Genomic DNA, 13,828 nt, shown 5'->3' with positions numbered 1-13,828 from the left:
CATGTTCACTGAGTGATCGACAGGACGATCATCCTGCTTTTAAAGAAACAAATCCTTTTAGCAAACTTAACGTGACTCGTAAAAACTTTCAGTGTTTCTCATCGTGAGTTGTCAAGAGAAGGGGTGTGCCCCCGGGGGGCGTGTCATCTTTTCTTCTCATCTTCTCTCATCTGATCCTTTCTCATGATCTTCCAAAATAAAACTTGTTCATCTCTGTTTAAATTTAAATAAAAAAACTCATAAAACACAGAAGCTTTGATAAAAATATGAAAGTTTTGGTTTTCAAACGATTTTATTAAATAGTTCAAATAGTTTTGTCACAATATTTAAATAATTTCCTTTAAATGTTTCACAGTTTTATATCAAACAGATGAAGAGTCTGACGGGAGGAGGCGTTAGGACCCGGGGGGCGGGTCCGTGGGACGGAGCATTAATATTTTTACACACTCGGGACAGGAAGTGGTCTGAATGTTGCCTTCAAAATAAGAGCATTTGTCAGAATCAAGTGAACTAAAGATTTGTTCAGTTCAGTTTCTGAAAATAAAGTTTGTGTCGCAGATTTTGTAACCTGTCTTCACCCGACAGGATGTTTGCATTAGATGGATTGAATTAACTGTTGAAGTGTGAACCTGTGTTTTATTTGAAGCTGTTGATCTGTGACTTCCTCTTTCTGTCCCATCAGAAGCTGGAGATCTGCCTCCTGCTGTGACTGAAATGAGTTTTTATGAAAATGTATTTGAAGTGTAACTTCAGCTCCAGTCGAATGAGTAGTAAATCTTGTTATTGTTAAAACCAAGATTCGTTTTGTAGCTTTAACATAAATGACGTGACCTCCAGGAGAACCTCCAGAGAACTGGTTCTGGACTTTCTCCACAGTTTTTGTTGAACACACGAAGCAGCAGCAGAGATGTGACAAACTTTGACTCCATGTTTCAAATTGTGATATTAAAGCATCAGAAACACTTGAATGTGTCTGAAAATAAAATGATGAGGGCGAAGTGCGAGTATCTCGTTTAAAGAACTGACCTGATGGGGGCGTGTGCATGTGCACATATATGTCTATGTTCATATAATCCTCTCTTTATATTCATATATAGCGCTGCTTTATATTCTGTTTTATTCTGACGATCACAACAGGAAGTCCATGTCCTCATTGTTGCTGACACGTCTCAGCTGATTGGCCAGTCTGCGCGGAGGGGGCGGGGTTTCATGGGCTGAGGGTCAGTGTGGTCGAAGCTTCATCTGAAGCAGCAGCTGATCCGAACCGATCCGAGCTGATCCGAACCGAACCGATCCGAACTGATCCGAACCGATCCGAACTGATCTGAACTGATCCGAGCTGATCCGAACCGATCCGAACTGATCCGAGCTGATCCGAACCGATCCGAGCTGATCCGAACCGAACCGATCCGAACTGATCCGAACCGATCCGAACTGATCTGAACTGATCCGAGCTGATCCGAACCGATCCGAGCTGATCCGGACAGTCTCCGGATCTCCACCTTTTCCGCAGCCCCGGGGCATGCTGGGATTTACCTGGACTTCCACCTGAGTGGACAGATTTCCGGATGAACCCACCCGCTGCTCCGACCACCGGTTGATTGTGGATCCCGGTTGCGGCTGTTTAACCCGCTTTATCAACCCGGGTCAACTGATCCGGGTCAGATGCAGTGAAAGTCCTGAGGTCTGGCGGAGGACATGCGTCTGTCCGGCCGCTGCAGCCGGGACGGAGAGGCGGTGTCCGGCCTCAGGGAGCTGGAGGCTCTGCGGCAGCGGCAGGAGGAGCTGGTCCGGAGGGCGCTGGAGGAGGAGGAGGAGGAGGAGGAGGAGGAGGAGGAGGAAGAAGAGGAGGAGGAGGAAGATGTCCTGCTGCTCAGGAAACAGCTGGTAGGTCTCATGACCTCTGACCCTGGTCTGCACAGACTCAGGTGTGACGTCAAAGGTCAGAGATGATTGTGACGTTATGATGGAATTTAGATCAGTGTGTGTCTGAGAGCAGCTAATGAGACACACACAGACACACACACACACACACAGAGAGACACACACACACACACAGAGACACACACACACACACACACACAGAGACACACACACACAGAGACACACACACACAAACAGAGAGACACACACACACACACAGAGACACACACACACACACACAGGGACACACACACAGGTCATGAGTTGTACTGATGTTCAGGTTGTATCCATGACAACTCAGCTTCTGGTTTTATGAGTGAAATGGGTTGAACTTTGTCTCAGTTGGTTTGTGTCAGTGGACACAGGTGAGACGTGTCAGTGGACACAGGTGAGACGTGTCAGTGGACACAGGTGAGATGTGTCAGTGGACACAGGTGAGATGTGTCAGTGGACACAGGTGAGACGTGTCTGTCTGTGTGTGCCCATCAGAACTGTCTGAGGAGGACGGACGCCGGCCTCATCCATCAGTTAGAGGAGCTGGACCGACAGATCAACGAGCTGCGACTGGACCCTGTGCCGTCACTCGACCAGCTGGAGAGCGACAGCCGGCCAAGCTCAGGTACTAGTATGACTATGTAGTACTTTGTACTCCTAGTTATAGTGATAGTTGCAGTTACTCTTTACTTCAGGGATCACTGGCCGCTGTTATTATATTTATAAAGCAGATTATTTAATTATTATATATATATATATATATATATTATATCGTTAGCTGTGACCCTCCATTCCTCACAGGGTGTTTCAGTCATGACATCACTTCCTGTCTCTCAGGTTTCTTTGAGCTGAGCGAGGGGGCGTCGCTCTCTAACTCGTCGAACTCGGTCTTCAGTGAGTGCTTGTGCTCGGCAGCGGACGCTGGTGGACGCCTCCTGTCGACAGGTACAGATCATCAGTTGATCAGGTGATGGGCAGGTGAGGGGAGGAGGGAGGAGTCTGCAATAAGGTTAATTTTAGGGGGGCGGGGTCAGTGATCAGTTCTCTGCTGTCAATCGTCCATGATAACCACTGACCTTTGACCCTGGGGCAGGAGATAAATCCTCCAGTCTAATTAACATGATAATTATGTCATTACTTGACTTTACTTTACTTTAGTTTACATTAGATTACTTTACTTGACTTGACTTGACTTTACATTACTCTACATTAAATTACTCTACTTGACTTTACTTTACTTTAGTTTACATTAGATTACATTACACATCATCCCCATGAGAGAACAAACCCAGAATTCTTTTTTTGTAAGTGGAACTAAACTGTTTTCTTAACCCAGGTGTAGTCAGAGGAGACGTGTCTCAGCCTGAAGATGTGTAGATTTTATTTCATTAACTTTAGTCGAATCCATTTAGTCCTGTGGAGCTGCTGCTGATGACAACACTGCTTCTCACTAATGTGAAACTCCTTCTCGTCTCAGAAGAGCGGTGCAGCTGTTTGGACTGTGACGTTCTGGTTGGAGGACGTTGTGATGACTTGTCTGGAACAGTTCGTCGCTCACTCTCTGCCCCTCACCCACACACCCTGGATTCTGTCTCCTGTTGCTCCCAGTCGAAGAATCGCTGCAACCTGGTGATCCAAAATGGCAGCGACGTGTACCGTTACCCAAGCCCGCTGCACGCCGTGGCAGTCCAGAGTCCGAGCTTCCTTCAGATGTTGGGTCATTGCAGTCACAGCGTAGACGATGGACTTCTGAAAACCATTGAAGCTGGTGTTGAAGTTATCAAACCAGAGTCTGCTTCTGTTGCAGCTCCTCTTGTACCTCAGAGCTCATCCTGGTCGGCCTCCTCTTCTTCCCACACTCAGTCTCAGAAGCATCTGGACAGCTACATCTACAGTCTAGTACAGCGGAGAGCCCTGCCCATCAGGACCAGCAGACCCAGGACCAGCATCAGCACTGAACCGTCAAAGAGCTTCCTGAGGCAGGCAAGTCTATGTGTGAGGCAGGTGTCTGGTCCTGGTTTAAAGACTTTGAAGGGGTCTGAACTGGAACCCACCAGCACAGCAGCAACCTTGTCTCCTCAGAGGCATTGGTCCGTGGAGACTAAAGCAGAGAAGGTGGAGACCTTAAATAGCGTCTATGGCGGCAGCGTTGACACAAAGCAAGATGGCTTCAAGATTAATAGCAGTGACTTGGCACAAAACCAGAGCAGCTCTCTAATGAACCCAAGTCTGCTGACAAAGAAGAGCAAAGTGTTGCTCCCTCTGTCAGCAGTGGCCATCGCCACCATGCATAAAGACGTCAAGGAGCCTGGCACTCCCAAAGCTGACTCCACCCCCAAGGCGACCAAGCAGCCATGTTACTCGCCTGACCCAGCACTGCTCCTCAGATCTCCTCCGGCTGTCAAAACACAATCAGCCTCTCCTACGAACAGCCCCAAGCTTCTGCAAGCCGACCAGACGGAGAAAGGTGACAGGTCAGTGCTGGAGCTTACAGTTCTAGGGTCCTCCTCTCAGACTCCGGACAAAGCAAGAGGTGGAGGAGGACGAAGGAGTCACATGGTTAACACTAAGAACATTCCTGCCCAGCGGCAGAACATCAAACTCTGCAAAGGGAGCAGAAAGAATACCAAGACTGTCAAGGTGAAGATCACCACGTCGATGAAGATGAGTCTGACCCCTGAACACAATGAGCCTTCAGAGAGAGAAGAGGATAAATCTCACCGCAGGTCCAGTTCTAAAGAGTCCCAGCTACTGGAGGATGGAGGTTCTACCAACATTAAAGTCTCCAAGACAGCACCTGGCACTGCTTCCTCATCCATAATCAAACGCCTCCCCTTGTCCATCCCAGAAGGCCGAGTCCTGGATAAATACACCACACTGACACTAACCAGTGTGCGGTCAGGCACGTCCAAGTACTGTTACCATGGAAACCTCCACCACCACAGTCACCATCATCACCATCACCACAGGCGTGACCAGGTAATGGTTGTTGCTAAACCAAAACACAAACGCCATGATTACCGGCGGCTACGTGTGACCATGGATGTCGCACATGAGGCGTTCAGACGCACTCAGAGAAAGCAGAGAAAAGAGCGTCTCAGTATTTCTGCAGCCAACATGTACCGCCCCTCCAGTGGGCAGCTGAGGAGCCCGTACTCTTACATTGGAAGAAGTGACTCTGAGTATTCTGCCGAGTGTGCGTCGCTCTTTCACTCCACCATCATGGACACCAGTGAGGACGAGAGATCCAACTACACCACCAACCGCTTTGGAGACAGTGAGTCTGTGGAGGAGAGCACCACCAGCACTGGTACTGAGGAGAGTGGAGCTGGCGGTGGGACAGGTGGAATGGGCAAATGCTGGAACCAGTTGGGGGCACCAGGGGCCAGGGTGATGGGGCAAGACAGGAGTCCACCTCAGGTGAAGGCCTTCGTCAAGATTAAAGCCTCTCACAACCTGAAGAAGAAGATCCTGAGGTTCAGGTCAGGTTCACTCAAACTCATGACCACTGTGTGAGTCAGCGGGAGGCAGGAAACCACCGTCCTGCCAAAGTGGACCAGAGTCCTACCTGCTGGAATGTCTTACCCATGCACTTCTTATGTTCCTGAACCTAATACACTGTAAAACATGGGACACTTATGAAACTAAGAGACTAAACCACACCACACAACTCTTGTAAGAACCATGTGGCACAGGAACTCTGTTCACTGGTTGAGTTCATCTGAGCGACTCAGTGTGATCACGACTCCAGGAGCTGCTGTTTTCTAAATACTGTGGGGGGGTGCTCATCTTTCCTCTTGGGTTCTTCAGCATGATGTTTAAAGAGGGAATGTTCTGGTGCACTTTGTCATCAGTAGCCTTTCAGTGATTGGCTCACATATCAGCTTCACATGTGCGACTGTTCATCTAAATGACTCCTTGTCTTTAGGTTTCTGGTTACACCAAGTTTCATTTTGGGAAACTACAGATTGTAAAGGGTGGGCTTGAATCCAGCCAATCAAATTGTTGTGCTTCCTGTTCCTGTCTCTCCTGGTTCAACAAGTGCCTCAATGGAAGTGAACCCGGCTGTGAGACCTGCTTCAAACAAACATGTCGTCCAACCAGGTCCAGAAATCCCTGCTCGGACTTTTCACCATCACTGTTCCTCCTTCAGAAGAGTTTCTGTAACTAGGCAACCAACTGCAGAAGAGATCATCTACTTCCTGTTTACATCACATGACCAGTGTAGGTGAACGGTCATGTGATTCCAGGTGTGTTAGCGTGGACAGAGATTGTTTTAGTTTTTAAATGAGTTCCCAACCGGACACAAGACCAACAGCAGCTTCTCCAGGTCCAGACTCCTGCGGTCGGAAAGTCTTAACAAATAGATTTGCTGTCCCTCAGTTGTAAATTACTTTGGAGAAAAATTTGTGAATTCATTTAAACAGCAACAAAAAATCAAGAAGACTTTTACCCTGGTTTTGATGTGGATTGAGTTTTGAGACATGTGGTCGTTCGTCTCCAGGTTTCTGATCATCGGTTCATCTCCATTCTCGGCCTCTAAGTTTGTATATTCAGAATATTTAAATATCACTATAACCTGGTTTCTGTTGAAATTCCCAAAACCAAACGGAGCTTCCACACCATCACTGTACAAAGTCACAAAGAGGTTTCAGACACAGTCAATGATGTGGGCGGCTCTTTGTTTGAAGCAGGGTGTGCGTCCGGTCGTCGGAGTTGTTTGGAAACGTCCGCAGATGTTTATGTCTCCAGAAGGTTCCTCACTGTCCTCAGTGATGTCTTTATTTCCTGGACGGGACGGACTGTGTCACCTCGTTCATCTGTTGTTTGTTTGTATCTTGTTAGCTCTTTGCTGAACCACGACAGGTTTCTGTAAATGCTTCTGTTTTTATCAATGACCTGAAGTCTCTTTTTTGCTGAAAGCTATTTAAGACCTAATATATTTGCTTTGTACATATTTGTATATCTCACAGTGTTTCACTGAGCTTCACTTTTATATTAAGTCTGATGTGTTTCTTATTACTATTTAAACTGTGAAGTGGAAAGCAGAATAAGGTTTGCTTGGTTTCATTTGCTGGAGTCTGTTCTACGAAGTGAGTTCAACATATCCAGGACATCTGGAGTTGTCTTCCTGCTGTTCAGACCAATCACACGCTGATTCTGATGTCACTGCACATTTGAACCAGAGCAGCAGGTCTAACAAACACTGGCTGCGACACTGTGGCCCAGCGGTCTCATTGTTTCTGGATGGATCAGGATGAGTTTGTGTATCTTGTGACATCATGTCTGTGTTGTGTTTGATTCCATCTGTTCAGCAGCGTCACAGACTCGTGCACAGTGGATGTGACGTGTCAGAGAAGAATCTTTTTTCAACATTTTTAGAGAATAATTCATGGATCTTAATAAAAACAGTTTGTGTGACACTCGGGTGTCTCAGAGACGTGTTCTCTAGTTTTAGTGTCAAACAAACATCTTTGAAAACATCAGCTTCGCGGTGAAGGTCACAGATGATGAAGATGACACTGAGCATAAAGAGGACAACCGTGTGTCCTCCACAGGGACTGACGGTGTGTTTATGAGCACTCGGTATATTGGTCTTCTCTCCTGGGAGTCGTTTCCATGCCATCAACACTCAGAGGACAAATCTGTCCAGTCTCCAACACAGTGTCCAGTCTGAGGAAGAAGAACAGACATCAAGTCTCCATGTCTTTCTCTGACAGTAATTCACACACACACACACACACACACACACACACACAGTCTGTCCGTCTCTTTCTCTCTGAGACTTAAGCAGAGTGATTTTAGTTCTGTAATATCGTTGTCATGGAAACAAAACACATGGATGTTTGTGAAGCTATGGTTCATTGTGTGGGCGTCAGCGTGGGCGTGTGTGTGTGTGTAAGAGTGTATTTGTATGTGTGTACATACCCCCCCCCCCCCCACACACACACACACACAGTGACCTCAGTTGTCGGGCCGCTGGTGATTTAACGAAGTCATTTGATGACAGAAACTGTATATTTATAGTGGGAAGATCCTTCTGCCTGATTACCCAGAATGCATCGGATCAGCAGCAAACTGCAATGAAAGAGGAGTTTGAAGTTTCTGCTCTTTGATAAAAACATGACGGAGACGAGCCAGATTCACAAACTCAACACACAAAGTCAGGTTGAGTTACTGGAGCTGAGTGTTTACAACAGTGAGACCAAGGATTCCAGTTCTTCACTGAATAACTGAGTCAGTTTAATGAAGCCTCAAGGTTCATTGTATTTCTAAATATACATTCATTCCTGCCAATCAGGCAATTTAGGGTAATGAGATCGAATGATGAAAAGATGAAGTGATTTGAAAAAGGTGATGTCAGCAGGTGATTGTACATGAATTAGTCCAGAAGCAGCATCCAGGAAAGTTCTTTAGGAGCAAAGATGAGCAGAGGATCGCCAACAAATGTGTGAGAAAATTATTGAAATGTTTAAAAAACAGTGTTCAAATAGAGACAGGAAGGGATTTAGATATTTCATGGTACATTTTTAAATCTGGAGGAATTTCAGTGCGTAAAGGACACAAGCCTAAACTGACTAACAGTATTCTCCAATCTCTCAGACACTGCATCAAGAACCGTCATCCATCAGAGGGAGAACCACATGGGCTCAGGATTACTTTGGCAAACCTTTGTCACGCACTACAATACGTAGTACATCCACCAGTTAAAACTTTGCTGAGCCAAAGACTTATGTTAACTGTCCAGACGCACCGTCGACTTCTCTGGACTCCAAGGATTCTGAGGATGAACCATGACACAGTGGAAACGTGTATCGAGGTCAGACGAGTCAGTATTTCAGGTCTTTTCTGGAAGAAATGGACGCTGTCATCAGCAACAAGTCTAAAAGACAGGGTCTGTCTTGGGGTTGTGTCTTCTGTGATGGCACCATTACTGACGAAAAGATTTTGGAGCAACATATGCTGCCTTCAAGACGACATCTTTTCCAGACATGCACATTTCAACAAGACAACACAAAACCACGTTCTGCACACATGAGAAAGGCATGGCTGCTGAAGAAGAGGGTGGGGGTGCCGGACTGACCTGCATGCAGGACGAATGGGACAAAATGACATCTGAGACGCTTCATCACCTAAACGTCTTTTAAGTGTTGTGAAAAGGAACGGCAACATTACAAAGTGATAGAAACTTAACTGCCCCAACTGTTTTTGAAATATGTTGCAAGAATCAAAATTGAAACAATAGAATCTATGATGTCAAACATCAAATAATTTGCTTTTGTGTTGTTTTTACTGTAAAACAGGTTAAAGATCATTTATACATCACTGTTTTCACTTATAATTTGAAATGTAACATAACGTCCCAACTTTTTCTGATTTAGTTTTGTATATTTATATTTTCAAACCTGCAGAAACCTGTGGTTTAAACAAGCTAACATTTCATCTGGCCGCCTGTTGCTCTCCTCTTTGTGCATGTGTCAGTGTTTGTCTGAAGAGTCAAAAGTGACTTTTACCCAGTTTGAAGTCACATTTTTATGATGCACTTTTTAGATCTTGGTTGTTTGTAACTGTGTTTGAAGCAGATGAAGGATTTTAGTCGTCGGACATCTGGATCTGAAGTTTTCAGAGAAACAAGCTAAGCGAACATTAGCGGCAGCTCGACTCATCAGAGACAAGTCAGAGAAACACTGTTTAACATGAAGTCAATCAGCTGCTCTGAAGGAATCTTAAAGGTTCAGTGTGTAGAATTTAGTGACATCTAGTGGTGAAGTGTCATGTTGCAGCTGAACACCCCTCCCCTCCCCCAAGCTTCAGTCGTCATAAAAACTCAAAAGGTTTTAGTTTGTCCAGTCTGGACTAATGTTAAAGACATGATGGCCTCCGTAGAGAGGGTCCCCTCCATGTAAATATAAAGTGTTTAAATATAAAGTGTTTAAATATAAAGTGTTTAAATATAAAGTGTTTAAATATAAAGTATTTAAATATAAAGTATTTAAATATAAAGTGTTTAAATATAAAGTATTTAAATATAAAGTGTTTAAATATAAAGCATTTAAATATAAAGTGTTTAAATATAAAGCATTTAAATATAAAGTGTTTAAATATAAAGTATTTAAATATAAAGTATTTAAATATAAAGTATTTAAATATAAAGTCTTTAAATATAAAGTGTTTAAATATAAAGTATTTAAATATAAAGTATTTAAATATAAAGTCTTTAAATATAAAGTGTTTAAATATAAAGTGTTTAAATATAAAGTGTTTAAATATAAAGTGTTTAAATATAAAGTCTTTAAATATAAAGCATTTAAATATAAAGTGTTTAAATATAAAGTGTTTAAATATAAAGTATTTAAATATAAAGTGTTTAAATATAAAGTGTTTAAATATAAAGTGTTTAAATATAAAGTATTTAAATATAAAGTATTTAAATATAAAGTATTTAAATATAAAGGGCCTTTCTGGGGTACGGGAAACTACAATTCAAACAGTTTAGATGAAACGAACAGGTGAAAACATCATGAGGATTCTTCTACATTACATTTCTACCAATAGATCCTTTCACCTGAATCTTACACACTGGACCTTTAACCAGGAGAAGACTACAACTCCCATCATCCCGCAGGGCTTCACCATGTCTGTTCTACGACTGTAAATAAAGACGATCTTGCTTCTCCTCCAGAAAAGAAGCTAAAACATCTTAGATACAAACGCTGCCATCTTGTGGTGATGACATCATTTGCAGTCAGCCACCAGGGGGCGTTCATGAGGATTTGAACCTGGTCAGCAGCTGTGATCATGTAAATCAGGTCTATGTGATGTTGTGATTATTCATAATTGATCAGTGTGTCTGTTTGTATTAATTTGTGTCTTCAGACTTCAGTGCAGCTCCTGGTTCAGGAAACTTTCCCTCCGACGAGACAACAGGGACACACAGAATGGAGTAAAGCTGCAGTGATCATTTTTGTCCAACAGGGGGCAGAAAACCACCAGAACACACCCAGTCTACACGCACACACAAACAAACTAGTTCATCCACTTATCACATATCAGCCTCCTGGTTGAATATGGAACTGTCAATCAGGGAAACGTCCAGTTGGAACCGAGTCACATGGACGAGCTGTTGGTTAGAGGATGAAACTCGTGACGTCAGTTCAAGATCTATTGAAGACAAGTGAGGGGTGGTGGATTGTTTCCCTGCCTACTACAAGTACTGCTACAACTACTACTACTAGCACTATTACTGCCAGTACTATTACTAATACTACTGGATTACAAACATTCAGACACATCCACACAGTTACTACTGGCAACATGAGAATCCATGACACAAAATCTGTCGGGAGGAATTTTCTAGTTATCGTTATTATTAATAATAATACAATCATTCAAGTGATATTTGTTTATGTGTATTATTTCATTTTATCTGCAGCATTTTCTGTTAATAGAGTAGAAAAGAGAGAGTTAGGAAAAGAGAGTCAGGTGCAATGCATGATGGGAGTTCCTTCAGCGGTTCAGGTCTGTAGCCAGAAGGCCCTGAGAGAGAACTTCATAGCAGCTATGCAGACACACCCAGACAGCTGTAGAAACTGGTAGCCATAGTAACGCCAACGAGAATCTGCTGCAGGAGTCTCCTCATCATCTGGAGACTCCTGCAGAGGCTCAACATCAGGAGTTTCATGTAGAACCTCATCATCTGGAGTCTCCTGCAGAGGCTCAACATCAGGAGTTTCATGTAGAACCTCATCATCTGGAGTCTCCTGCAGAGGCTCAACATCAGGAGTTTCATGTAGAACCTCATCATCTGGAGTCTCCTGTAGAAGATTATCTACCAGGATTTGTCCTCCTGTCTCAGCTGCTCCTTCAGATCCCTCACCGATTCGTTCTGATCCTCTGTGAGCAGACGATAACTCTCGTTCAGCAGCTGATAGCAGGAGATCCTCCTGTGCAGCTTTTCTATGAGCTTGTCTTTGTTGAGGATGAGGAGCTGAGCTTCCTCTTCTCTCTGATCCATCTCTTCTTCTCTCTGATAGCTCTCTTCCTTCAGAGCTCGAAGTACAGCCACCTTTTCAGTCAGGGTCCTGTTTGCTTCCTTCAGGAGCTTGTGTTGTTCTTGTAGAGGTTCAGTTTCAGCATACGCAGTTTCATTCTCTGCATGAGTTTCACAAAGCAAGTACTCAGACCATTTCTGCTTATACTTGAGGTGGTTCTCTCGGTGCTGCAGATCCTCCACTGTTGCTAACAGATCCTTGTTTTCTTTCCTCTCTGTCAGGTGCTCGGTCTGACGCAGCTCCTGTTGCAGCTTCTCATTGTTACAGTAACTGCAGCTCTGTATATTCTCTGTTCCTGACTGAGACATGTCTTCTGTCTTATGTTAAAGGTGGTTAGGTTGCTAATATTTCTGCTGCGTCTCTGTGTCGTTTCTCTTTGTGTCAAACTTTGAATGTAATACACACTGAAGCATAATGAAGAGCAATCAGAGGACGTCTGCGACACCAAAAGACATGTGTCCTTTGAAAATAACCAACGATGTCATACAGAGTCCGGAACAGTAGAAGGTCTTTGGTGGTAACGCGCCTTGACATTGGTTGCCACCCATTAATAAAGGGTCTTCAATTCAAACAACTTTATTTAACCAATCAAGTAGATCACTTCGTTCCCAGAACACAGGCTCTCTAGTGGTTCCAAGAGTCTGTAAGAGTAGAGCAGGAGGTAGAACATTTAGCTATCAGGCTCCTCTCCTGTGGAACCAGCTCCCACTCTGGGTTCGGGAGGCAGACACTGTCTCAGCATTTAAAGTAAAACTAAAAACCTTCCTCTTTGACAAAGCCTATAGTTAGGGCTGGATCAGGTGAGTCCTGAACCACCCCTTAGTTGTGCTGCTATAGGTTTAGACTGCTGGGGGAACGCCCATCATGCACTGAGCACTTCTTCACTTCCCTCTGTCTCTCTGCCCCCCCCCCCCCCACCTGTTTATTTATTTATTTATTTATTCATTAGTTTTAACATGTCATCATGTCAAAGTGTCACTTTGTCCTCCCATAGTCCCTCTGGCTCTTCTCTCTATCTCGTTTCAGATAACTCCGGCACCGGGACTACAGGACCACAACGACCACCATCACCATTGTCTGCATTTATTACAAGAACTCAGCAATTCATTAATATATCTAGTCATGTTGTAGATCTATACATTGTTATTGTTATGGTTAGCCTTGATTTTGATGGTGCCAAGTTGTTACCGGTCTCTCTCTCTCCACCTCATCTCTCTTCTCTCCCCCGCTTTCCACCCATCTCTCCTTTCCTCCCCCCTTACTTTTCTTTCCTCACCCCAACCGGTCGAGGCAGATGACCGCCCACACTGAGCCTGGTTCTTCCAGAGGTGTCTCCCTTTAATGAGGGAGTTTTTCCTCCACAGTCGCCTGTGCTTGCTCATTGTGGGAACTGTTGGGTTTCTCTATGTTAATATTGTTTTAAGGTCTTGACCTTTAAATGTAAAGTGCCTTGAGATAATGTAAATTATGAATTGGCGCTATATAAATAAAATTGAATTGAATTGAATCACAAAAAACAAAAAAAAACAAAACAACACATTCAGACATCAGCATCCACATGCCAGTGACGACAGTAAATGGGATATCAAAATAAAAGACCGAAGGTGTATAACAAATGGTACTCCTCATGTGTGATGTGTTCTCTCAGGTTCAGGGTGATATTGGGCGGTCACTCTTTTGCGGATGATGTAGCTTCGTGAAAAAAGGGGAAACAATATTAATCATAATATGGAAAGAAGAAGTAAAGAAAAAATAAAAAGAGTTTGTGTGTTTTTTGATTACAGCTACTTTAAAGGATTGTGCCTGATGATAGCAATGACCAGAGTTTGATTCTGAACGTGTGAATTGAACTTGTGTGT

General features: G+C 43.9%; 2 protein-coding genes across 8 annotated transcripts in view; both read left to right on the top strand.

Annotated features, from left to right (window-relative positions):
- kiaa0586 (KIAA0586 ortholog) overlaps positions 1-968 on the top strand; it is a 25,744-nt gene extending 24,776 nt beyond the window's left edge. For all 6 annotated transcript variants that reach the window (XM_069535212.1, XM_069535213.1, XM_069535211.1 and 3 more), the window contains exon 25: positions 1-968. This exon is cut by the window's left edge and continues 409 nt beyond it. The gene's annotated coding sequence lies outside the window, so the exon portion shown is untranslated.
- A 255-nt stretch (positions 969-1,223) lies between these two features.
- On the top strand, positions 1,224-6,872 carry dact1 (dishevelled-binding antagonist of beta-catenin 1). 2 transcript variants are annotated; one of them, XM_069535216.1, is made up of 4 exons: positions 1,224-1,887; positions 2,413-2,542; positions 2,755-2,862; positions 3,395-6,872. In XM_069535216.1, exons 1-4 carry the CDS (start codon positions 1,699-1,701, stop codon positions 5,431-5,433), a joined length of 2,466 nt encoding a protein of 821 aa, XP_069391317.1. In that variant the 5' UTR covers positions 1,224-1,698; the 3' UTR covers positions 5,434-6,872. The 2 variants fall into 2 exon arrangements, with proteins under 2 accessions (XP_069391317.1, XP_069391318.1); XM_069535217.1 differs by having other exon boundaries at positions 1,572-1,887; positions 3,398-6,872.
- The last annotated feature ends 6,956 nt before the right edge of the window (positions 6,873-13,828 follow it).

The sequence above is a fragment of the Paralichthys olivaceus genome, chromosome 12, assembly GCF_024713975.1.
Source record: "Paralichthys olivaceus isolate ysfri-2021 chromosome 12, ASM2471397v2, whole genome shotgun sequence".
Taxonomy (NCBI): Eukaryota; Metazoa; Chordata; class Actinopteri; order Pleuronectiformes; family Paralichthyidae; genus Paralichthys; species Paralichthys olivaceus.
The sequence above is the reverse complement of the archived record's forward strand: the minus strand, read 5'-3'. Positions and strand labels throughout refer to the sequence as shown.